This window comes from Sceloporus occidentalis, unplaced genomic scaffold, assembly GCF_023333645.1.
Source record: "Sceloporus occidentalis isolate IW3139 unplaced genomic scaffold, rSceOcc1.0.p SCAF_8, whole genome shotgun sequence".
NCBI classification, from domain to species: Eukaryota; Metazoa; Chordata; class Lepidosauria; order Squamata; family Phrynosomatidae; genus Sceloporus; species Sceloporus occidentalis.
Window position 1 is genome coordinate 48,780,827 of NW_028316988.1, and position 26,516 is coordinate 48,807,342.

The window sequence follows — 26,516 nt, forward strand, 5'->3', positions numbered from 1 at the left end:
AGAGTAGTCACCATCCCCTCCACATTTAAAGCTGGTGGTCAACCATCCCAAAGCTGCTTTGCCACCAAAATGGGGGTGGGAGGAGAAAAATGCTGGATGTACAACTATGTTTTGCCTTTAGAAAATGCCGAGAGCCTACTGGCAAAGGCAAAAGAAATGGCAATTTCACACTTAACAGTGTCTAGTCTCAGGTCTGACCTTTATCATTTCATGATGTGGGGGATGTTTGTGTCAGAAATTCAACTAGGCAGGTTAACCAGATACTTGATTCCACACAGACACATCTGGAATGTATACATATATATTATATTTTTATGTATATATATTTATATATTTATATATACACATTAACAAAGAAGTTGCAAAACCGATTATGATACACAGGAAAAAAAAGTTTGACAGGTTTCACGGTAACTAAAAGCTCACCACATCCCCAAAATTGGATATAATGTAGTTAGTATGATACAAACAACCTGACATGGCTTTGGGGGGGGGGGGGGTCATGAGGAACCAATGCATGTTTTCAGATGGAAGAATAACTCCACAAGAGTTTCCACTGAGGCTCTTTTCCCTCGTCGATCTCTTCAAAATAAGACGGGGAGAAGAATCTTATAACTGCAGGCAACTTGGGAGAACTCCTCATTTAACACCAGTCTCTTTCTGCTGACTAGATGACTTACTAAGGGCTGCGCTACAAATTGCTTGATCCCCTGGGGGTGAGTCATTTCCCTGAAGTGGCATCCCATAGTTCTGTTTGGCACATGGAAGCTCAACATAAGATGGGGACATAACACCATACGGTTGAGACATGGGAGTTTGTCTCAAATGAAAAATCCCTTCACACCAGGAGGTGTTTCTCCACTGGGGCTTTCCCTGTTGAGAGGTTGGTACATATTGCTAGGGGGGAAGCGTTTACCAGGGACAAATCGACCTCCTATATGGACCAACTTGGTGCCCTCTAAACAGACTGGGATTATTATTATTATTATTATTATTATTATTATTATTATTATTTTAGAAAATCACTCAGCAGCATGAGCTACACTGTCTGCGGAAGATGGTTGTTGTCGTCTAACACACAAGGTCTGGGAAAGCTAACAGGCTGGGACAGTGGGGTAAAAGGCCACAGAGGGGACGTTTGGCAAACTAAATACAGTTACAATGGACAGAGCTTTAATAACAAGTACCTAGGTGGCAATGGTCGTTTCCTCCATCAAATTACTAGTTGAGAACATGAGAGTGGCTTGTATGCTAGCAACCAAAGACAAGAAAATAAACATTTTGTGCTAACTGGACCACAGCTGTAAGCATCACCATCCAGCCATAACCAGATGTTGCCTCTTCCCTTCCACTGCTGTAGGAATGACTTTAATCAGTGCCACTTTATCTTGCATAAAGGCATTAAGCATCACATTGAAATGGCCCTTGTGCTCAAAGAGCTCTTGAAATCTCTTTCATTCTTGTGCCACCAGATGTGATGGACTATGACTCCTCAAATTCTCCCAGTCAGTATAGCCTGCTAGGAGATTCCGATAGCTGGAATCCATCTCATCTGGCACCCGGCTAGAGCCAAGTCTGAGATAAGAAATGTTACATAGCCTTCCAACCCACAATAATGCTACCAAGGGTACAGGGAACAAGTCCATTTTTTCCGTGCAACCCTAGCCAGCAACAGCCTAAATCCTATTCTTAGTCCCACTAAAGAAAATCCAATGAATCAACTGGATTTACCTATGTGCTAATTCATTCTTGAAGAACTGATTCAATAGGTCTACTCTAGTTGGGACTAACCAACAGGATTTCAGCTCAAAGAGCGTAAACATCCTAGTTAGGATGTTGCAATTGGGCCCTCTGAGAAAGAGGGGGGGCAGGCAGTGAAAAAATCCCCAACAAGTACCAGGGGACAACTTACTGGTTTGGGCTGGCTTGGACTCTGTGGCCAATTTCTTGTGTGGCTGGCCCATGATGTCTCCAAGTGCTGAGTCTCTTTCTTTTCCAAATACACACAATACTTTCCCAGCCTGTAACAAAGAAGCTAGCCTCTGCTTGCAGCTGCAGCCTTTTGTTCTTAATAAAACAGCAAGCCCCTGAAAGCTTCTGAATTACACAAAAGGGGGGAGTACATTGTGCTGGGGAAAGTCTTTGGCTTTTTCTGATCTGCTGTCCCTGCAAGGAGCTATCATCACCCTGATGCTATGAGGTAATTCCAAGTAGATGAAAAAACACTACTCATTGCAACAATGGCAGCAGCCACCTCTCTGCATGACTGCTCTACTACCCCATTTGCTTTCCATGTGAACTGAAACTGGCAGAGATCTGCAACTGGATGCTCCACACACACACACACACACACACACACACACAATTTCCTTGGGGTGGATCAACTCCTTCACAACTGAGAGCCCCAAAGGAAGACCAAGTGCTGCCCAAGAGCAGCAGCGTGGGCTGCATGATGTGACAGATGAAGGCAGTGGGAGGACAGCCTGTTAACAACAGGAACTCAGCATGAACGACTGACAGCTGGAACTGGAGCTCCTTGAACAGCAGAGGGACAACAGGGCTGTGCAAAATAGCTCAGACAGGTCATAAAGGGTGATGCCAGGACACCATCTCTGGACTGGCTCTAGCCTTTAGAACAGCACGAGCTTCCGATGCAGCAGCCCTGCCTATTGGAAGACTGTGTTGTGTGCATGGGGATTTTTGGCCCAATATGTTTAGAACTACAACACTCTCCCCACTACACTCCCCTGGCCTCTTTTTCTTCTGGACCCTGCATTGCCTGGGACTCCTTTTCTGATAAATCAGCAACTATTGCTGATATTCCACAACAGCCTCCCCAAACCAGTGTCTTCCGTATGTTTTGCAGATCCTATTGGCTGGCCCTGATATCAACACAACAAGGCAACTAGCTTTGGGCTGTTCTAAAGGTTTCTTGGCTCTTCCATCCATTTGTCTTTGGAATCCAAAAGCCATACGATGACACCTGCTGTCATCAACATTAGGGATCACCAGCAAGCCTGCTTCATCCTAGTGTGAGTTTTCTGTGGGGAGTTACTGCACAGAAAATGGCCGGCACCAAGATACTGGTTATATTCAAACACAAAGAATGGAAGTTGACATTTCAGCCTCTCCCATTAGGTAACAAGTTGACAAGCAACTCACTGGTCTCCAGTGTGCAATAAATGTTTCCTCTCCTCACACTTCATGCTTAGGAGCTGTTTGGAGATTCCATTTCCCTTTCTGGAAAACCTCCCTGAGAAAGTAAATTGAACTCAAATAGGAAAACTCCTTTGTAATTGCATTTGTGCACCAGACAGAAAAGGGCCAATCCTTTCCATTACAAAAACCAGATATGTTACAGTAGTCATAACCCTCCAGACAGCCACTGCTTCACTCATTTTTGGACCAGATGCATTTCTTGTGGTGCCCCCTAAGCAATAGAGTTTTCTTTTTTTTAATGCCATGTAAACATGCATGTGAAGTCTGACAGGCCAAGGCTTTCAAGCATATGCACTTCATTTCACAAGAGTGCTCTGCAGATGTTGTCTCTGCACATTTAAACTATGTGTGGAGGAAAAAACAAGACTGAACCAAACGATCCCACTCCAAACATTGTATGCCCCATCAGTTCTGCTCCTTCCAGTATTTGCAGAATATCTGCAATTTGCATCTGCTGCTGATTATGTGTGAGCTCCTGCTGGCAGACATTGCATTGCACGTGAAGAAGCTGGTGCGGGCAGAGCTGGTAGGGGCATGCATGCTGGTGGACATGCAGTGGCATCTTGCTCCTCTTCCCTGCCAGTGGTGTGGTGAAGCCAGGGCCTGCATGGCAGGGGGTTGGACTGGATGGCCCTTGTGGTCTCTTCCAACTCTACAATTCTATGATTCTATAAAGGAACATTTTGAGCAGTGGAAATGGCAATGTCATGTGCCACCCTGCTCAGGTTTCCCTGTCCCCTCTGAGCTTCCCTGCAATCCTAAGAGAAGCGCGGGGGGGGGGGGGGTGCATAGGGAAATGGATTTCCCCCAGTAACAATGTATTCTTATGAACTATCACTGTCGTATTTTCAGATGGCTTAGTCTTGATTGGGCAGCTAAGGGCCTTCATAAAAGGTCTGTTTGTGTTGGAGATAAAAATGGCTAGTTCAACAGGGCTGTCTGCATGGAGGTGTTGGGTCGGGGGGGATGAGGGTTGGCTATTGGGACCGTTGTAATGAGTGCCTGAACTTCAAAATGTACCACTACACCACTTCTCCACACACAGTGAAAATGTGTAGAGGACTAAAAAAAGACCCATGCATATGACTGTTTGCTATGATGTGAGACAGTCCTGTATTTTCTAGGCAGTTCTGTCTCAAAATGGCAGGTTGGACCATTACAAGGTCCACTGAGAACTTATACATATGGTTTATCTCCCTCCCACATAGTAGAAAACTCTCCACGTTAATAACTCCCTGGCAGCTCCGAGGGACTGACCTCCCCCACTCCCTGCCATGACACCCCTTTTCCCACCAGGAAATGGACAAGACATGCCAATTCCTTCTGAGAAAATTCAGTAGTGCTAACAGAATAAAAATAAAAATAAAAATCTTAGTCCATGATAACAACCCTTATCCACACACACTCACTCACACTCACACTCTCCTCTGACGGCTGTGCCACAGAAGGTTGAGTTTTCCTTGGGACATGAAGCCAGCCAGATGTGGCAAGTCACTGTCGAGCATCACCAGATTGGAAGAGAAAGGGGATTCCCTTACCCCTCAATGACAAGTTTTCATTCCTGATACATAAGGGGACTCTTGTGGTCTGCAGTTGCATTCTTGCTGCTCAGGGTAGTCTATAAAGTCTGGAGCAGGCAAACCCGAGACAATCATTAAAGATTTGTTCCAAATGGTGAAGGTGGGGCAGACAGGCAGGATGAAAGAAATCTCAAATGTATGGAGGTGGAGGGAGTTGGCTGGATCATAGAAGGAGAGGATGTTGTTGTCATAGTCCAGGAGAATGCCCAGGCGCTTCATCTGGGGGTGAACGTCCACTAGCATCTCCTTGTTGTTATGCCGCACTACAAAGTTGTTGTTGCAACGAGAGAAGACCCAGGAGGAGGAGTTCTTGCCAATCCACTCATTCTTGGGGGCTGATTTGTAGGCAATGCCAATAGCATACCTAGAGAAACAGGGGGGAAAAAGAGTTATCTTCAGGAGAATGGACTGAACAAAATGAACTAATCTGAAGCAATTGGAGTTATGAGGCTAAGAGCTGGACTTCCTCCAGGAAGCTCAGAGTTCATATATCCATTCAGCCACAACACCCACTAAGTGAGTTTAGGTTAGTCATTATCACTTTACCCTTAACCTACCTCACTGGGTTGCTGTGTGGAAGATAAGGGAGAAGGGGAAATATGTGTGCCACCTTAGGTTTCTCAAAGGAAGGAACACAAATGTAGATGATAATGAAGTGCTTCTTTTACTGTCCCTGCCTTTGCAAGTGTTACATGTGGTTACAGGTGTCAGAGCCTACTTGGTGATGGCATTTCACTGGATTGTGGGATGCTCTTCCCAAAGAGGTTGTCCTGGTGGTCACCTTAATATCATTTTGGCGACAGGCAAAGGCCTTTCTATTTTCTCAAGCCCTATAAATCCCCTGCGCATTGTTTTTTAATCCTGCTTAAATGCTTCTTTTTAATTCCTTTGACTGTTTTTCTATTGCTTACAGTGTATGGTGGCATTTTGAAGTTCTTGTGCTAGTGTTTTACTACAACGTTTGGTATGCTGCTCTGAGAACTCAATGAACAAGTCACATAATCAAAAGACTAAATCGTAAGTAGTTCTCTTGCAGCAAAAAGTAATGGTCCCCCACCCTAGGGTTCTGTTGATAATCTAAGTGTGAAGCTATGTGAGACCTTTTGTTAAACAGGTTAGCACACGAGTCAGATTTTAACACTGGGAGGGATTGAAATATATTATGACTCACTTTGAGCCTTTAGGGCCAGCTCTAAACCAAAATTAACATTCAACCACCACACCAAGATTGAGTGACAGCGACATTGCAATGCCCCTAATAGTTGGAAAAAAATGTAACTAAGGGCTGGCATTGAGTTTGAAGTGGCTTGCTGGCTATGAAGCTATCAGGCAAGCTTCCCCCACAAAACTGAGCAGTGAGCTTTGTGAAGAGGGAGACAAAGGAAGGCTGGATGCTGGCTCAGAGAAAGGCAATTCGACTGGGAGACTGTGCAGGGGCTGAGGACGTTCAGTAGCAATAGCTGGAAGCTGCAGGTCCCTGCTGTGCTTTGATCAATGCATTTCAGTGTGACACATGCCCGAGGCTTGCTTTGAATCACAGTCATACCCCAGCTCAATTATATGTGCCTGTCCTCCCTGTAGCGCCAACTGAATGGTTGGCTGTTTGTGTACCTGGAAGAGTACATACGAGTGTGTGCCATTCCTGCTGCCACCATGGGTTTTGAAATGAGGCCCATCAGCAAAAATGGCTTGCAGAGAGAGACACACGTACACATATTTCCAAAGCAAAAATAGCACCCTGAAAAATGGCTTACTATTGCAATCTGTAAAGTTTCTGCATTGGCTGTATGATATGCTGCCCAATGGCACTTGAAAGCCTTTTCTGCCTAGGGATCTAGTTGCTCATTTCACTCTTGAAGGAAGCAACAGGTACTTTTAGCAATTTCTTCCCACTACATGAAAGTTTTGAAAACTGTACCGTCAGTACATATGCAGACCTTATGCAGTTCAGGACTTACTCCGCATAAATTTCATAAGTGGCATTTCTGCACAGAAAACATTTTTCTGCATAGAAAACGATAGCTCAGGATTTATTCTGTGTAAAATTTGCATGTGTTTTTTTTAATGCAGAAAACAGGGGAAGCAGAGTTTGGAAAAAATTCTCTTTTTAGACCAGAAGCCCCAAGCCATGGTCATACTGGCCAGGGGATTCTGGGAATTGTTGTTCAAAAAAGGGACTTTCCCCCATCTATGCTAAGGACTATAGCCTGAAAAATTATTCTTTAGTTGTTCCCTGCAGGAACTCAGGAGAAGGTGGGAATAGGAGGCTCCTTGCAGGTCAGCTGAATAAGTCAATCTGCTATTGGCTACTGACTCATGTTTAAGTGCAATTCTTGGTTCATAAGGCCCTAAACTGTTTAGGGCCTGTTATTTGAGAAACTGCCTTCTTCCATATAGACAATCTAGCCTTTGTGCATTGAGGCAGAGGCCATGCAGTGGCCTACTCAGTGCAGAAAAGAAGTATTGAAATAGAACAGAAAGGGGTCCTATTCACACTACACAACCATAGTGGTATTACTCCACTTTAACTGCAGTGGTTCTATCTGGTGGAATCCTGGAATTGGCATTTTAGGGAGGAAAATTTAAAATACTCAGCCAAATCACTTCAGTGCCTCACCAAACTACAAACCCCAGGATTCCACAAGATGTAACAATGGCAATTAAAATGGAATGATACCACTATAATTGTGTAGCGTGAATGGGTCCAGAGTCCTAGGCTAGGATGTTTTTGCTACCAACTGAATACATATTTTTGACCAGGGTTTTCCTCTAATTTTAACCCCCCCCCCTGTTGATTTTAAGGCAACATTTTATTATATCATTGGTTTATTATTTTATTAGCTTAATAATGCTTACTAGTATAAACTAGTTACTTTTTTGAGGTACTGCACCTGGAATCTGCCAGCCAGCATGATAAATTCTTCAAAAAAGCTGCTGAAACAAACTTCTATCTCATCTTATACCTTATATCTACCAAATTCAATAGGTACAGCTATTCCCAGCAGAGAGGATCAGGTTATACATACCTGCCACATATACAGGAGTGTTAAAGAAGAACCTCTTGGAGGAAAAAGATGACAATCCTAATTCAGCGCTGTTGTCGTTGTGTGCCTTCAAGTCATTACTGATTTATGGTGACCATAAGATGACCCTACCATTGGGTTTTCTTGGCAAGATTTGTTCAGAGGAGGTTTGCCATTGCCTTCCCCTGAGGCTGAGAGAGTGTGACTTGCCCAAGGTCACCAGGTGGGTTTCCTGGCTGAACTAGGAATCAAACTCTAGTCTCCAGAGTCATAATCCAACCCTCAAACCACTATGCCATGCTGGCTCTTTAATTCACCGCTATCTTGGTTGAACATGACAATACAAAGAGAGAAATCTAGAGTCTGTCTAGATCTAGATTCAGTTAAGCAAAAACCTGGCCTGAATGGCCAGTCTGTTAGCTTCCGTTCTCTCACAATTTTTTGAATCTCAAAATGTTTCCTCCCTGAATATGAAGAAATCTGTGAAAGCTGCCAAATTCTTACCAAAAAAATAATAAAAATGGTCCTGCTTTAGGTTAGCACCAGAGCTTGGGAAAACATTACTTTTTGCGCTACAGCTCTCAGAATTTCCTAGCCAATGTGTCCACACTGGCTGTGGATTCTGGGTTTTGTTATCCAAAACATCTAAGGCTTCCAAGCTCTGCTTAGCTCTAGGAATGAACCTACTTACCAGGTGGAGGAGCCCACCGTCACCTCCCAGTAATGGCAGCCACTGTCGATGAAAATGTTGCCCGCAGCACCATAGCACCCCGTCCCACTGAACCTCTCTGGTGTGTGGCTCTTTTTCAGGGAGCTCTCATCTTTCTCCATTTGGAGCCCATCATTGGAGATTTTGAGTTTCTTGTGAGCCATTTTGGGGTCCAGTTTGAAGGGCTGGCCTGGAAAGACAATGCAGTTCAGAGGTAAAATGCAATGTTAATAAACCAGAGGGTTCCATCCTTTTGAGAGGCTTCCTTGCTTATTTGTGTATGTGCCATTTTAGGACAAACCCCCCCTTCCATCAGCCACATAATTGTAACAATAAAATCAATCTAAAATTAACCAAAGTAAAAACAGGATATTATAAGCAAACTCTGGGGATTGGGCAACAGCAAAAGCACATCTGAACTAAATGAATTTCAGCAAGCATCTGGAAGACTGGAGGGGATTAAATGAAGTTCCTGATGCAGAGAGTTCCAAAGCTTCCGTTTTATAAGAAATTTACTTGAAAAACTGGTCATGCTTGGTTTTGTGAAAAGAAATGCAGTGCTTTGGCTAGGAATCCATGAAGGCTGCCTTGCACCAGGTCACAATATTTATCCATCTTGGTCAGAGGATAACAACAGGGGCTCTCCAGATGTTTCTGGACTGCAACTCCCACAATTCCTCAACTATCCATTAGGCTGGCTAGTGCAGTTGTAAACTGTAGTCCAGGAACAGCCAGATGGCTACCATTGTCCACTTCAGTCCAGTCCACTGTTGTCTGATCTGACTGACAGGTGTCTCCTGCAGACACCTTTCCCTTTCCCGTCTGCTTCCATTTTAACTAGAAACACCCGAAACTGGATGTATGACCTTCAGCCTGCAAAGCATGGGCACTGTTACAGCAGTATGCCCCCCCTTCAACTTGTTTCCACAAGTTATTACTCATCGCTGGTCTGCCCACTGAAGTCTTCAGCTGCTTTATGAAATGCACGATCTTGTCAAAATCCTCACGTTCCCAGAAATGGAAGAACATCAACTAGCTGTCTGGGAAAAACAGTAAAATAAAGGAGATGCTTCCCATAAAAACAAGGAAATGGCTTCTATAACCTATTAATTTCATAATAAAGGATAGAGCAATACATTATGCCTTTTTAATGCATTTTTCTCCTGTGCATTTCTCTCAGTCTCGGTGCAACAGCTTCCCGGGTTGCAAACAAAGAGCTCAGTTCCATCCTGCATCTTTACTGGCTTAAAATAGATACTTATCTAGTAGCAGAAATAACAGGAGGAGGAAGGTGGGATGCATGTGGTTCTTCCCTACACTCTTTCATCTTCACAAAAACTTTGCAAGGTAGGCTAGTGTGAGCATGAAGGGGAAAAAATGTTGTCTGTGACCTGCCTGTCTTGTCTCCACTTATGACTCCCCTGCCCTCTACTAGCCTACCAGCCCTCTATCTACAACCTGTGCAGCCCCAAAGGATTCCCCAGTCACCAATGCACATGAAAATGCAAACTGCCCATCCCTGTCATAGTGCACTAGGCTGAATAGCTATGGTTTCCCCAAAACTAGCAGGTTGCCTGTTGTTTCTAGAGCCCATTTAAAGAACCGTTTTTGGCTACTGAAGGTTTGGTCCAGGCCTTCAGACTGGCCTTAGTAGACCTCTCTGGTATACCATGAAGAACTATCAGACTGTCAGGCACCAAGGACTGGACTATTTTATTGGAACAAAGGGACACATTCTCCTTTTGTCATGGCTTTTAATTAGATTTTTTTAAAAATGTCTTTGTTCTGTCTGGCATTTGAATGTTGGCTATGTATGCATATATGTGCATAAAACAGTGCGGTGCCCTAAACTGAGTGATGGACTAGGACTCTGGGAGACCAGGATTCAAATCCCCACTTGGCAATGGAGGAGAGGGAGGGAGGGAGAGAGGGAACCCAGTGAGGTTCACAATTGGATTAGGACTTTAATCTGGATTTCCCAAATCCTACTCCATCATTCTAGCCACTATACTCTAGATCATAGATCACAGATCATACACTGGCTTATGCAGCTGTTTACAATTATAAGTTTTGTTTTGATGCTTGGGAAATATATCATATTGATCTTTAGGTGGCCTATAAATACATTAAATAAATAAATAAAAATAGTGAGGCAGACTATGAAAAGCAGCCCCACCAATGTGATTCTGCTAGAGACGGAGAATGGTGCTTCCCAGGATTCTGTTACACGGTTAGAGTGGAACTGATGCTGATCATGTGAGAGGTTTGAAGCTGTTTCTGCATCACATGAAAACAACTAAGGTTCCTTTTTGGATGTTTTCTGGATGCATGTGCATTTTTAAAATACAGAGAAATAAATTTTTATTTCAGGAGTAGCCTCTGGGAGGTTTTTACTGGGATGCCCCAACTGGACAGTTTTCACATTTAAAGAACAGCTCCATCTGCGCCAGGACTGCTAACAGCCAGCCAGGGAGATGTTTCCAGAAGGGGCAGAAATGGAGCTAAAGACCCAGCAAAGCGGGAGAAATCAAGTGTAAGTAGTTTGAATTCCTTTAAGGCTTTCCTCTCTATTAGCATTAATGGGAGTTATCCAGGCACATTGCAAGGGAAAGAACAGCCCCCTTAAGTGCTGGCATAATAGTCTCATGGAGCCATTGAGTCCAGCAGTGCATCATTTACTTTTTCTCCCTCCCCTCCCATCCAGAGCCAGTGCCAGTCACTCCTTGCATCAGATGCTCTGTTATTACACTGTACAGGAAAACATGCCCTTGTGGCTTCACAGTAATTTTTCTGGCACCAATAGAAAAGCCCCAGTTTCAAGGGTCTTTTCCTCACACCCCACTCAGGCTGCAAAAACCAATCAAAAGCAGAAAATGAATTTTTGGAGATCCTGCTGGGTGAGAGTGGCAAAACTCAGCCCTCGAAGTACATACTTCTCAAGACTGAAAGGGGGCAAAGAAGGCAAATATTCCTCCACTGTGAGTGTCTCAATCAACATGCATGTCCCCTTGGACTGTCACTAGTCCTGGAACCAAACCCCAGCGGATACCAAGGGCCCACTGTACATCTAATCTCTGTTTTGTGTGTTTGTGTACAGTCGGCCCTTCTTATACATGGATTTTTTATACACGGATTCAAGCATCCACGGTTTAAAAATGTTCAGAAAAAGTATAAATTTCAAATATCAAACCTTGATGTTCCATTTTTTATAAGGGACACCATTTTGCTATGTCATTATATATAATGAGACTTGAGCATACACGGATTTTGTTATACACAGGGGATCTTAGAATCAAACCCCAGTGGATAACAAGGGTCCACTGTATATGCATGTGTGTGGATGGAGATGTTGGAAAAAGCATAAACAACTTATGGCTCTCCAGACAATGTTGAACTGAAACTCCCATCAGACTCTGTCAACCCAATGAGGGAGGAACAATGGTAGTTGCAATCTAATGTTTGGAAGAGCACCAAATTGGTCACCCCTGTTCTAAAAGGTAAAATGATACCCAGCTGAAAGTTCTTGGGTTTATTAGATTAGTAGACTGTAAGCACAAAGTTGACATTTTTAAAATTAATGATGCTTTATTCAGGAGAACCTTTATGTTTAGTTTCAGTCTGCATATAGTGGTATGGTTTTAAAGGATAATTTTTGGCTTTTGCTGTTTTACATTGTTTTGTTATGTTCTAATGACCCTGCTTTCTAGGTGCTATGGTCCTCCAGATGATGTTGGTCTGCAGCTCCCATGAGGCAAACCCAGCAGATCTAGTAGTGATGGATGATGGGAGCTATAGCCCAATAACATCTGCCGGGCCACATATTCGTCATCTAAAGAAGTAATCAGGTGATCCTGTTAAACAATCTCGCATTTTGCCTGCTGATATAACCCAAGGTGTCTAATCTGGGTATCATGTTAGTGACAGAAGTAATATGCCCACTTCCTTCCATGCTGGGCTGCGGAACATTTGCCCCTCCAGATGTTCTGAACTCTCACAAGTCTTAACAGCATGCAAGGGATTCTGGGAACTGAAGTCCAAAATATCTGAAGGGCAAAGGTTCCTCACTTCCACATATATGTGCTGCTTCTCCAACCACAGGGAATGGGATCCTCTCAGCATTTTTGCCAGTGGTTTTCAGCTTTTCGTCTACCAATTATGTAGTCCATCAACTCTCAGAATCCCTGATTATTGGCTATGTGGGGTGGAATTATAGGGACCTGAAGTCTAAAACACGTGGAGGGCCAAAGCTATTTGAGTTACAAGCATGACCCAGAATGCATGTTTATGCCTACTCATCATGATAATCTTAAGTGCCATACACTAGTTGACAATGAATAGTGTCACCATCTATTTATGAGACAACTGAATAAGCCAGTGTTGAACACACACTCCTGAAGGAAAAATAAACAGGGCCTGACATGACCTTTCATAGAATCACCAGATTGGAAGAGGTCTTGGAGGTTATGTACCCTAGTAGACCTCAACAAATGAGGAATTCAGGGAGATGAAGTCCAAAACATCTGGAGAGCCAAAGGTTAGTGTGAGCTAACCACTGATCTATTCTAATCCACTGCTTGATGCAAGCTCTGGTCTCAACCTTTTGTTTTGACTCTGCAAGGCCATTTCTACTTTTGTTCCTTACATCCAGCATCCCCGTGAAATCATATTTTGGAAAAGCAGTGCCATCTGATGAGAGAAAGCAACAAAGCTGTCTCAAGAGAGAAGGGGGGGGGGGGGGGTCCCAACAGGCCTGTCTCTGGATACTTGCAGCCACACAGGCTGAAGTTTCTCAGAACCTATTCTTCTCAATACACAACTGATGATACTGGGCAGGTTTCTGAGCTTAGGTGCTGCAGCAGCCAGCCAAATCCCCCCTGAGGGTGTTCTCAAACTCAGTGGAGTTACCAATTTCAATCTCAGGCAGTTTCTGGAAATCCAATATATGGAAGGACAGTAAACATGTGTGCTTGGGAAGAAAGGGGGTAACAGTTCTACTTTGATCTCTCAAGACAAGCAGAATTGCTGATGATCCCTTAAAGCATGTCTCTGCTAGCATTCAGGAGGGCTGTCAGATCAGTCTACCTGTTACGTCCCTCCTAGATGAATATTCAGCCGAGTGTGGCCTAAAGTTCCCTTTCCCATCATGGAGAAAGAACTTTTGTAGGAATAACCTCACAGGACCTTAAGGCAAATCAGAGGTATTTAGGGTTCACGGGATAGATGGCAGTCAAACTTTATTCCCTCCACCACTCCCTTCTCCTTCTGTGTCATGTCTTTTTAGATTGTAAGCCCGAGGGCAGGGAACCGTCTAACTAAAAAGATTGTGTGTACAGCGCTGTGTAAATTTACAGAGCTTCATAAATAAAGGTTAATAATAATAATAATAACAATTCAGAGAGTTCCCTCTCTAAACTGGAGGGATATGTGCTATGGCCATGCAGGCCCCAAAGAATGCAGATGCCTAAAGTTGCAGGCTTGATCATCTACCAGATGCAGCAATATGTGCTTGAGAAAACAAGTCTCCTCGTGAGTAAAGGTTTATTGAGACAAATCAGTCAATTCCGCAAGTGATATGACAGCCTGCAGCTGTGCGCTCAGTGAGGTTCCAAAGACTCAGGTTTAAAAAGCCTTCTGTTACAAACAAAGACTACTGAAGGATATCTTTGAAATCCTCTCTTTTTGATTTTGGAAAAAGAGGATGCCACAGATATGGTGGGATTGCTTAGGTATGACCTATCCTGGGGAAGGGACAAGCACATCTTCAGAGGGTGGAGATGAATGGCCAGGCCAAGCAAATATAGCTCCTTAAAGTCAAAGTGGCTGCACTCTTCAATTTTGTTGCCTCATTAAAATAACAACAAAACAATGTGAACATTTGCCCCCTGAAACTAGGAAGCACAACAGAAAGGGAGGCAGGCAAGGAATGCTCCCAAAAGGCCAGCAACTGGGAAAGGACCCTTATGGGTTTTGGAGCTCCTTCGTCATTTGGTTTCCTGCGGAAGAGTCAGAGCCACTTTAGTTAGTAGGTTGGCCTATATCCCAGCACAGCAAAAGCAACTGTGGCACTCTGTTTCTGAACATCCTTTTATTTGCTCTCTCGGAGCTAGATACCGTGTGCTTCAATAGTCAGGCAATCTTCCTGGTACAAAAAGTGAGGGGAACGGGAGGCAGGCACTGTTTCTGTTAACAGCCTCTATTATGAGCTGGCAATATAATCAGTAGAGTCGGGACTTCTGTGGCACTTCCCCGCAATCCCTGCTCCTTATTTGACAAGTGTAGGGAGCTAAAAGCTGACAAATCCACAGCAAAGAATCCCAGTGAAGACTTTGATTGGGTGCTGGGTTAATCTAGCAAATGGAGCTTCTCTGTGATACGGAGCACTTAGCATGACTGACTGACAGAGTAGGCAGCCGGCCTCACCCCACTTTCCCCCACCCCTCTTGTTCCCACCAATTTATTGACATGAATCAACACCCCTCGAAGGGTGTGTGTGTGTTAGCACTCAGCTTATCCATCAAGCTAACAATTCACCCCTTTGGAAGCCTACACAAATACTTAAGCAGTACTTTCTGAACAATATTAATGGTTTTTAAAAAACAGGATGGATCTGAGGCTTGCTTTTCATCAAAGTTCAAGTAGTTCTCCTTAAACCATAGGTGGGATCTGACTTAGTTTTTATCTTAAATGTACCCTATGCTTCCTAAGGAGTGATGAGAGGTAATACATCATTTTAAACATCCAGTCAAGTGTGCAGAAAGAGATGGGATTGAAACATCAAGGCTAAGAGAGAAGCGGGGAGGGATTCCTAAACACACCAAAGTCCAGCTTCTGTGGGTCAAGCAAAGCTGGGGACCTGTTATTCCTAGCAGTAGGTCTGAGGCTTGCCTTTGTAGATCTGCACAACCTGCCCCCCTCTTTCCTCTGTTTCTTTTCCTCATGCATAATGAATTCTATTGATCCAGAGGTAAGAAATCAGTTTCTGTTGGATGGTCCTACTGCCCCCTTGAAGCCTTACGTTTGCAGTTTGAAAGTATTACTGGATTCAGTCCTGAGCCAGGATGCTCAAATTTCAGCTGGTGACCAGAAAGATGTTTGCACAATTAAAGTTAGTACTCTACCTGCTCCTATATCTGGAGATGTCTGATCTGACCATGGGAAATCCTGGTTCTGATCCAAAAATTTTAAACAACTTGGGTTGAAGCTATTTCAAAGACAGTTCCTTAGGTCTGAAGATCTTCAGAGGACTGCCTTCTCTCTGTTCCACTGCCCTAAGAGGCATATTTGGTGTGGTGCAAGAGAAGACTTTCTTGAAGATGTTTCTAGGCTCTGGGATCCCTTCCTAAGGGAGTCTAGACTATCTTTTTCCTGTTGTCCTTGTGCCTCCACAAAAAATCATTCTTATTCAGACAGACTTTTGGTATTTAAACTGGGCTTCATTTGAAGAAGGCTATTTCTTTTTACTAACATGTTTTTAATCTGCTATTCTGTTTAAATTGTATTTTTATATGAATTTTGTTAGTCCCTCTAATTGCTTTCAGGGGAGGCAGAAAGGTAATGTATAAATAAAATCAGTTAATCAATGGAGCTTCTATAAAAATGGCACTGCTTTAATCATATTTCCACTGGCTTGGGTGTCACAGTGGGTCTTCACAGGGTTTGAAAAGTTATTTAAAAATAATTTATTCTTTGAGTAATTGCCAAGAAATCTCCAAATGCTAAATCATTACCATTGACATTAAGATCTTTTTTTTCCTTGAATAAGCGGTTAAGACCCATTCGACTTTTTAAAAAACCAGTTCCTGATAGAGGTGGTACCTGTTAATATGGAACAGAAGAGATGTCTACTTTTTCTTTTTCACTCTGTGTGGGAGAATTCAAATATACTATATAGCTGTGTTGGTCTGTAGGATCAGTATGTAGAGAGAACTTGTAGCACCTTTGAGACTAACTAAAGAAGGAAGTTGGCAGCATGAGCTTTCGCAGACTTAAGTCTACAAAAGCTCATGCTGCCAACTTCTTTCTTTAGTTAGTCTCAAAGGTGCTACAAGATCTTTCTACATCTCTGTGTGAGAGATAATCACAGAAACTCTCAAGATGAATACCTGCACTCCAAAATATACCATGACACCACTGGGGTCATATAGCTATAAAGAGGCTTTGATAACTCAACCATTCACACTGGCTTTCCCTTCCTGTTGACAGCTTAGGGAAAAGAAACAACAACCCAGGTCTGGAGTCACATACTGTTTGTCTTGAGCCGAGCGGGTTCACTGTTCCGACTGCCAGCCTGGTTTATTGCCTTGACAAGGAAGATGTATCGTGTGCCACTTTGCAGCCCATGCACTGTGTAGTGATTCTGCTTGATGTTGGGGACAATCATCCAGCTGTCCATAGAGTTGTACAAGCCTGGAGAAGGAAGGAGAAGAGCACAGAGGACATATGGAGAGCGTGGCTACGCATCAGAGCAAAAAGGCCATTTAGCTTAAAGCATGGAAATAACACATTACAAATGATTAGCTGCCTTCAATTAATTTCCCCCAATAATGAAGACATAATTGGGTACATTAAACTTGTAACTTAAACAAAGAATGACTTCACTCTTTGCACATTGTAACTGTAACTTACCTGTAACTTAACTACTTTTATAATTAAAAGGGCATGGGCTTATTAAATTGATGGTGAAGAAGTGCTATCCCATGGCTGAAGTGCTGTTGCCTCATGTTTTGCTGTGGAGACCATTATGAGCTAGACATGAGAAGTGAATGTTTAGTACCACAGGCGGTGGCTTTATAGCATTCAGATACATGTGTAGTTTTTTCTTAAAATAGTTACTGAAAGTGACTATATTAGTTTCTTTTGAGAAACCAGAAATAAAATAATTATTTTTAATATTTGCAATTATAAATACAGTAATTATATATATATATATATATATATACACACACACACACACACACACACACACACACACACACACACATATACACACACACACATCCCGCCTCTTCCGTTTTGGGGATCGAGGCGGGTAACAACAAAGTTTGTACAATACACAACAATAAAAACAACAAACCTAACAAGACCCTGGCCCAACCTTCCCTCCCAGGTATAAAATTAAACAATAAAACATGGTTAAAATATATATCACAATACATTGAAATTAATAAACAATCCACGAATGAGAAAAATAGTAAGAGGAGGGGGATTCAATTGGTTCTGGACATTATCAATTGGGGAAGGCCTGCCGGAAGAGGGGGAGGCTAATGGGCTGGAGGTCACATTATTGTATGCTATCACTTTTCCACAGGGAGAGGAGGAGATGTAAGACCAGTGCTTTGGAGAGCAACCGAAAATACACCAGAGATGGGCTGATGCTTGTCTGGCTAGCTGGCTGCTTCTGGGATGAGGTTGCTGGTGGACCTTGGGGACTTTTTTGCTTGGTTTAAAAGGGAGTTCTTTATAAATGATAAACCTACTGCAGCAAATCGGCAGGAAGATAATAAAGTGTAGAACGAGATAAGATGTGTAAACAGTACTAATCACGGGAAGTGGATTATCTGGGCTCTAGTTGCAGGAATTATTCATCAAAGAGCTTTGGTAGCTGTAGCAACAGGAGATAACAGCTGTTGGTAACCACCTGGGTCAGCAGAGCCACGATTACATGTATCTCCTTTTCCCCGTAGCCCCTTCAAAGACCAAGATAGTGACCAGAAGCAGAAGAAAACATTTTAAGCAACCTGTTAATAACTGAATGCTGCCGCCACCACCACAGTCAATGTATGTGCATACAGAAAATCTGGCAAGATCTTAAATTACTCCTACAGTTTTCTTCCTCCTGCCACAGTCCTATCTCTGCCTACAGTTACATCAGTTCAATGCACCAGCAGCAACCACTCTCAACTATGATGGCTGGGGACAATGGGAATTGGAGTCCAACACACCAATGCTTGGGAAATGCTGATGTCATATATGAAAAATACCCCCTTTAAAGTAGCAGTGCTTTCTCCTGCCAGTATAACAGTGGTCTGAAACACAATGCAGATATAATCCAGTTTGAGACCACTTTAACTGCCCTGGCTCAACGCTAGGGAATCCTGGGAGCTGTAGTTTTGTGAGACAAGTCAGAGAGCTCTGTCGCACAATACATTACAATTTCCAGGATTCCCTAGCACTGAACCAAGGCAGTTAAAGCAGTATCAAACTGGATTATTTCTGCAGTGTGTTTTGGACCTAAGTCTATTAAGAACATTTCTTTTCATTAAAAAAAGCTGTTTGATTAAGGGGGGGGGTGTCTGTAGATTGAACATCTTTTCAGAACAATAGCCCTGAATTAGCTGGCTTGCTTACACTCTTGCGAAGATCAGCTAGGAAAATGGAACATAAAGGACAGAAGTCTACTTTTGTTAAGGGATCTGCTTTCTCATCAATTAATCAGGCTAATTAATAATCTGATACACGGTTGCAACCTCAGGATATCTACTTAATGCATGGAATAAGTCTGGGTTGAGGCGGGGGTGGATGAGATAAGGCCTTTTTTCCACAGACCAGCAGGTGAAAGAAAAACAGTAAGTGGAAAAAATATGGTTAATAGGACCGAAACCTGCAGAGTTCATACAATTTAAACTGATCTAAATCTCTAATCTCTATCAATTTCTCAACAACAATTCCGCATATGCTCCAAGGAAAATTTGCACTCTGATGCAGCACTGGCACCAAGGGCCGCTTGAAGAGGCAGCTGTATTTTCACCCATCATTATGCATCATCTATCCAGTGGCTCCACGCATAAAGCAGGTAGCAGCTGTGGCACCGGAGGGTCCTGCCCAAGTAGCACAGATTTCACTTTTAAATTTTTTAAAAATTGAATCATTGTCTGCTATAGCATGGAAGCACACTTCTCCTTAACCATAAATATCCTAGAAAAGTCCCCCTATGTTGACAGCCATAGAAATGATTGAGAACCACCTCTGCCACTACACATATTTCTTTGTGTAGATGTGAGATTTGAACAGGAGTTGGACAACGACTCTGGAGATGAGGGTTCAATTACTCAGCAAGGAACACTCATCTCCTCTGCATTTTTATCCTTATACCAACCCTAAGAGCACAGCTTGGGTCTGGTTTTCATCTGCTTTGGAGGTGTGCATCTCACCTTCAAAGTGGTTGGAAAACACCAGCTTTATTTTGCCCATCTGTTCCACCCCCAAAATTTGCATTTCCAAGCTCTGATTCCTGATAGGCTTACTTGAGAATCACTGAACATAGAGAGGGTTACTTCAAAGAAACCATGTGGAGGATTGGAACCCCCTTGTCCATGTGTTACAGATTGAAGGACTAAAAATGTTGAAGAGAAATGTGACAAGCTTGGCCCTAGAAGGAAGACAGCTGCATCTAGACTGCTGAAGCAGTCTTCATTTGCATAGAAATGCAACCAGTGGCCATCTACACTGGGACTGTCCCCCTCCACATCCACTATTAGTTTCCTGGACAATGCAAATTTCTCTCCTAATTGTGTGCATACATGCAAGAAGAGAGATAAATGGGATGTGATACAGGTCCCTGAACAGCTGTGAACGCAAGCACTAGATTTTATTTCAGAATGATTCACTGATTCTCCCACCGCTCTGTATAACAATTCAGTTTGGCCTTCTACCCCTCAAGAAGCAAAGAATGACTAGCACAGAACTTCTCTCCCTATTTCAATACCCTTTCTTCCCCTCAATCCTTTTGCTGGCTGCCTGGAGACTTCCCTTTACATAACCCTTCTTGAACTTCTTTCCAAGATTACACTTCTCTCAACTAACACAGTCTGATCTTCAGAGCTTGGAACAATGACATTTTAGACTACAACTCCCCAGATTCCCTGGCCAGCATGGCCGAGATGAGTCTGGAAAATGTAGTCCATAGCAGATACATTCCCAAGCACTGCTGATCCCTACCAAAGTCGGCGTGGGGAGGAATAAGCAAAGAAGGGAAGGATTTCTCCATTTCCCACAAATTCCCCCACACAAGCAGTATCTATTGCTAGGGGTTGCAAGGTTATGGCTTGTATTCCCTTGCTCTGAATATCTGTACTTCCACCACACCACCATATCTCTGCTTGGTTTTGGATGCATCCTAACATTAGTCTTAGCCAATGACAGATTAAGCGAGGCAACATTCAGGAAAAGTCATACCTGTATTTCAAGAATATGCTATCTCAGCATGCAGGTAGAAATTACAGGTGCAAATTCTCCTCCATGTTAAACAGTTTCCTGCCCATGGAAAGTTAGCATGTCAGGGTGAGGCTACAGCCATTTCTTCTGAGTCTTCCTTCCTCAACCATGCAACATCCTTACTTGCTACCTGATATGATGTAGGGGGATTATGCCATGGGTTCTTAAACTATATAAGAGGTCTGCACCATGTGTAGTCGTTTTTCTAAACAGATGAGTGAATGAAACAGCAAAAGTTCACTGTTTTTAGAAAAGCGATTTGGGGCTGGCAAGAGTCGTGAAGGGGAGGGAGGAATAAAAAGAAATTGTGACGATCAAGTTGGAAGCTGGTGTTCTGCAGATGTGCTTTATTACTAATAAACAACTACTGCCTTGGGAAGTCAGTTTTTCTGCCCTCTCTATCACAGCAAGTTAGCATTTGGCCACCACTCTCTTCTGCCCTGCAGCTTAACTCTATTATCTTTTTGACAGGTTGTCTTGCAGACCAGCGATTACAGAAATAAGCAAGCCACTCAAGAGATTTTGCTTTACAATATTGAGTTAAAATGCTTATAAACAACTCCCTCTTCTTCCCACTCGACAATTGCATAATTTTATTTAGCGGTGTTGCTAAGGGCCAGTTCAATACCAAATTGCCATGCTGAGAGCCAGGGTCGAGGGCAGAAGGTAGTGCTGTCTTCCAGGCACAAATTAATCCATGTTTACTGCAGCAAAACTGAATGTTTAACCGCTCAGTAAACATTTACTTCCATGCTTCTATGGCCCACGACTGCTTTGCATGTATTGAACTCTATTAGTTCACTTTCACCCTGCCAGTACTGCTTGTGAATATGTGCTGATTTACATAATATTCAACAAGTAGGCTCCTACCTACTTACAAGTCTATCAATGGTCCTTTCAACTGTTTTGTATTACCTTCAGTATGGGAGACAGCATGCCTCTTAATCCAAGTTTCTGGGAAGTGTGAGTTAGGGTGCCATTATGCTCACACCCTTCTTTTGGCTCCCCCTGGGCATTTGGCTGGCCACTTTGGAAACAGAAGGCTGCATAAGACAGGCCTCTGGTCTTGTCCAGCATGGTTCCTATATTCTGTTGTTACACTGTATATTGTGCTACACATTCCATGTTGTACTTTCTGTTTTTAACATAGCCCCTCTTCCTTTAATGTCTTCCTATGGGAAGCAGAAATTCAACAGATGTGTTTCTTGACCTAGAAACAAAGTCCCATGACACAGAATTCTTTGCTACCTGTGGTGCATCCAGTGCTTCATTTTTCAATGAAGAGATGCCAGATATCAAATCTGGCAATTTCATTCCTCTCATCTTACAGATTATCTCCTTAATCACCTCTGTGTGTGGACACCAATGTCAAGTGCTATGTAGTGCAAAAGGCACTGTGCAACTGCTCACAAGCTCCATCATCTTATCGCAAAGAAGTCTATATATGTTACCTCCAGTAATGGAGGTAATACAACATTCAATATAGGCTGCTGCAGAACAGGAGTGAGAGTGGGTGCTATTGTGTTCATATTCTGCTTGTGGACTTTCAATTGGGGCATCTAGTTGGTCACTGGTAAGGCCTAAATACCCTAAAGGCACCAGAACCCATCTGATCTTGGAAGTTAAGCAGGGTCAGCCCTGGTTAGTACTTCAATGAGCAACCGTCTTCCAGGTGCTGTAGGCTACATTTTCAGAGGAAGGAAATGGCAAAACCACCTCTGAGTACTCTTTGCTTAAGAAAACTCTATGAAATTCATTGGGTCGCTAAAAGTCAACAGGCAACTTGAAGGCACATACATACACACAAAGTTGGCCGCTGTAGAGACAGGATGATAAAATAGACTGGCCTTTGGTCTGATCCAGCAAGGCTCTTATTTTGTTCATATATTTGTTTAAAGAATATTATCTTTTATTGAAGTCATTAAAATTGTTACTTATACTAAGACACCTCTGAGGCAACATATCCCAAATATCTTTCTAACAGCTCTAGGTAAGCTCTGATAACTTATCAGGGAAAGCTTATTAAGAGATTAGTGATGGTAACAACCTGCCTGGAAGCCGGCCCAAATGACCACTCTTTCTTCTCTAATGCAACTCTCATACAGGGAGATGGAAGGATATTCAGTTCTTGCAGGGCAACAGAAAAGTACCAGCAGCCATGTCTGGGCCTTATGAATAGTGTACTCAATCCTATTCACCATTCTTGCTGTAGCAAGCTTTAACTGGTTTCTGGAGAGAGTGATAATGGGAATCTCACCTTAGTTTCCATCTTTAAGCTATAAAGAAGAGGATTCTGAGGATTCTGAAGCCTGGCACAGTTACAGGGAAAATTACCACCCATCTTTTCACTTCCAAGTGGGAGAGGAAACTGGTAGTTTTTGATAAGCAGACACAACGTTGTCACCACCCAAATTCCCTTTCAGACTTCTCTGCTCCCTCTGAGCTTTACCTCACAGTAGCTGGGTGGTAGATGTGGATTTTCTCATCAACAAGATAATGTTGTGTGTTGTTCCTGTTGTAATGCACAGAACTTGGGAATGGCTTGTTAATGGATGAGCAATTAAGATCTGCTCCTCAAAATGAAATCAGACAGAACTGATCTGTTCCTATGGATCAATGTAGCTGCTTATATTTTTGGACTCAGTCTAAGACTGCATGACTCTTGAGACTACAGTATGTTGCACCTTATAATCAATGGCTACACCACTGCCTTTAGGAATCTAGCTGGTAGCAGAGGCACTAACCAAATCTGAAACTGGAAAGGGCCCCAACTACTGTATGTGCTGAGCTTGCAAAGCACTGTTATGCCCAGTATCAACTTTGGGGACACTGTCTGACCCCCATCCCATATCCCCATCCTCACCCCTAAATTTCAGTTCCGCTTCTGGAGATGAGGGTGGAGAGCAAGATATATTGTCCGTACACAAAAAATCCAGCACAAAATCAATGAAAAGAGCCCGGTTCTTGGAATATTTATTCAGAAAATCCCAATGCGTTAAATGGGACTGATCTCAGGTCAAGTTTTAAAAGGGTAAGACCCACCAGTCAGAGCATGTGCTACTTATACAGAAGGTTCCAGGTCCAATTTCCACTATCTATGATGCTTGAAACCCCAGGGCACCTCTGCCAGTCAGGGTTAGATAGAAGGATCAAAGGTTTGGTTCAGCAATAATGTAGGTTTCTATGTGTCTCTTTTATCCTGTGACAAGCCTGACTGAACATAGTGAGGCATGCATTTGAGCAATGTTACAGATGGAATGACTTAGTAATGGACGTTGCAGCCCTGTCTTGATGACCAGGGGTCTTAGATCAGTTGATGCAAGAACCATGAGCATGAATAAGGAGGGTTTTATGACAAATGTCAGGATGCCTAAGATTTTTGACATATGATATGCTAAAGATTTTTTCCAGCACTCTGTGCCTTTTACTTCACACTGGCATCCTATTTTTCCACTGCTTGTACAGTTGCTGTGTAGGCAACTTCCCTGTCTTGTCCAGCATTAGCATTAAGCTGTAGATATGTTATTCTTCAAGTCAGTTTGAACCACTGTGAAAATTCTCACAGGAAACCATGTTGCCCATATATCCTTGATAGAGATTGGCTACTGAGACTTTAAAGTTAAGAGGTTACTTGGTAGTTTTGTCCATTCTTTTCCTTTATAGAGCTTGGAAAATGTAATTATTTGGACTACAGCTTCCAGAATCCCCCAACGCCATGGCCTAAGACATATCCACATTTATGCAGACTCCAAAGCTTTCAAAGTGTCCCCTGCCTACAAGTGTTGTTTGCACATTTCCATAGCTCAGTGAGAGACCGTTTTGCTTTCTCTCCAGGAATCCTCAATCACATGTGAGTCTCTTAGTGTACATCTGTCACTTCCATAGTGGTAGTACTTTAGCATATGTAAGTATTCTGTACCTCAGTTATCTAAACTACAATTTCTTATATAATCCAAGTACTGTTTCAAAACTAAAACCATGTGTCTACATCTGGGAGGGAGGGATGAGGAGAAAGAAAGAAAGAAAGAAAGAAAGAAAGAAAGAGACATACAGATAAAGAGTAGGTGCCAGACAGCAAGTACCAAAGTATTCACTGATGGTATTTCTGCTGAAGGGCTCTGCCATTCTAAAATGTACCCCTATATCAGAATTTGTGGGAGAAGGGAGGATGCAAAAAAGAAGAGGCTTTTTGCTCAGTCTGAGTGAAGGCATGAAGCACTGCTCTCATTCTGATCTGGCTTTGTGACACTGTCTCATATCTGGTTGGCAATGTGATGACATGACATCACTAGACTGCCTGACTATTCACTGGCAAAGAAAGAACTCATGCATTTAGTAAAGTAGTAGCTGTGCTGGACACAGAGGAAACAAACACAAACAGACAATGAATAATGCTTGCAAAAAGGTAAATGGTATGGTACATATGTGTGAGTGAGGGGAAGGATGGGGGAGAAACATTCCCATCCCCAAATGTCTCTTTTACCCTAAAAAAACTTTAGAGGCAAGCATTTAGAGCCCACCCACTCTTCCAGACTGTTTAGTCAGGGGAGGGACAGATTTATGTTGAGGCTGAACACGGTTTTGAGGCAGTATTTCACTAAAGTAGAGTGTACACAATTTAAAGGTTGTCTGTAGAAGTTGCAAAACAGGCTAATCTATAGTTACTTACTAATGAAGTTGGCCTGGCCAGTGAAGATGGTATACTGGAGCTCATATGAGCTGACACAGAACTCATCATCTGAGATCCAGTGGACAGTGATGGTGTCATGGGAGGCAGTACAAAGTTCTTCACGGACTGATGGCGGGTTGGGTGCTGCAAGGAAAACAGGACACAACAGACACAGACATTAATATTTTTATGGGTGTGGCGTTCATGTGCTTTGAAATATCTTTTTAAAAGAATGAGGATTTTGTAACTGCACAGTTCAGAAACAAGTTAAAAGTGGTAACTTTGGTCCAGGGCACAATTTGTACAGTCTGGCCACTAAAGAAGTGTGTCCACAGGATCATAAACGGATAGACAATGTTCTTGTCAGGACTGAATTTAGAGCAGATTTTTTTTTTGCCTAACTGCAGAAAAAGTATATTATGCACATGTTTGACTGGCTGGCACCTGTGTTGTAGCCCTCACTGACTAGCACCTGTACCATAGAAACCTCATTTGCCCCCAGTTCTGCAACTCTTGTTATAATATAATGTTTGCTTAGAATTACCTAAATCCAAATACTAGTCCCAGTCAGAGGAGAGAAACTGAACCAATTGCTGAATGGTAAATCAACACTTAATGTAAATCCAACAGATTCAAAGGCCCTACTCTACTTGGAATCAGCAACTGAATTTCAGCCAATATATTTTTCTTCAAGAAAAATACATAAATGAATGAATAAATTTAACTAAACACTCATTTGGGTGGAACATAGGAAAAATAATTATAGGGCAGACAGTCCACAGGATGCATGTGGATGAAGAAAGAGGCAGAGGAGCAATTCAGCCTGTGACTGCTGATACATGCATCTGCCCAATGCATAATGGAGCTGAGGGGGAACAGGACTTCATCTATGGCAAGAAAAAAAGGGAATCCTATTTTAAAGGTAGATCTTTAAAGGTAGTACATATGGGTTTATGGGCCTAGCTAGCTAGTTTTATATTTTCAGGCTTCCAAATCATTTGAGGTTCTTTCCTTAGGCAATACCGCTCTGTGTAAAAGATGAAATAAAATGGGTTAACAATATGCTGTACCCACATATTTTTCTTAGCCGCCAGGAGATAACA

The 26,516-nt window shown here is 42.7% G+C and overlaps 1 protein-coding gene across 3 annotated transcripts in view; it reads right to left on the reverse strand.

The window, feature by feature from the left end:
- Nucleotides 1–317: 317 nt before the first annotated feature.
- The window catches only part of LOC149308879 (E3 ubiquitin-protein ligase MID2), a 203,834-nt gene continuing 177,635 nt past the window's right edge, over nt 318–26,516 (reverse strand). For all 3 annotated transcript variants that reach the window (XM_089536612.1, XM_089536613.1, XM_089536615.1), the window contains exons 7-10: nt 25,414–25,557; nt 16,776–16,937; nt 8,514–8,721; nt 318–5,163 (exon numbers count right to left, since the gene is read on the reverse strand). In XM_089536612.1, the coding sequence (XP_089392738.1) occupies nt 4,761–5,163; nt 8,514–8,721; nt 16,776–16,937; nt 25,414–25,557 (917 nt within the window). In that variant the 3' untranslated portion in view covers nt 318–4,760. The remainder of the gene's footprint in view (nt 5,164–8,513; nt 8,722–16,775; nt 16,938–25,413; nt 25,558–26,516) is intronic.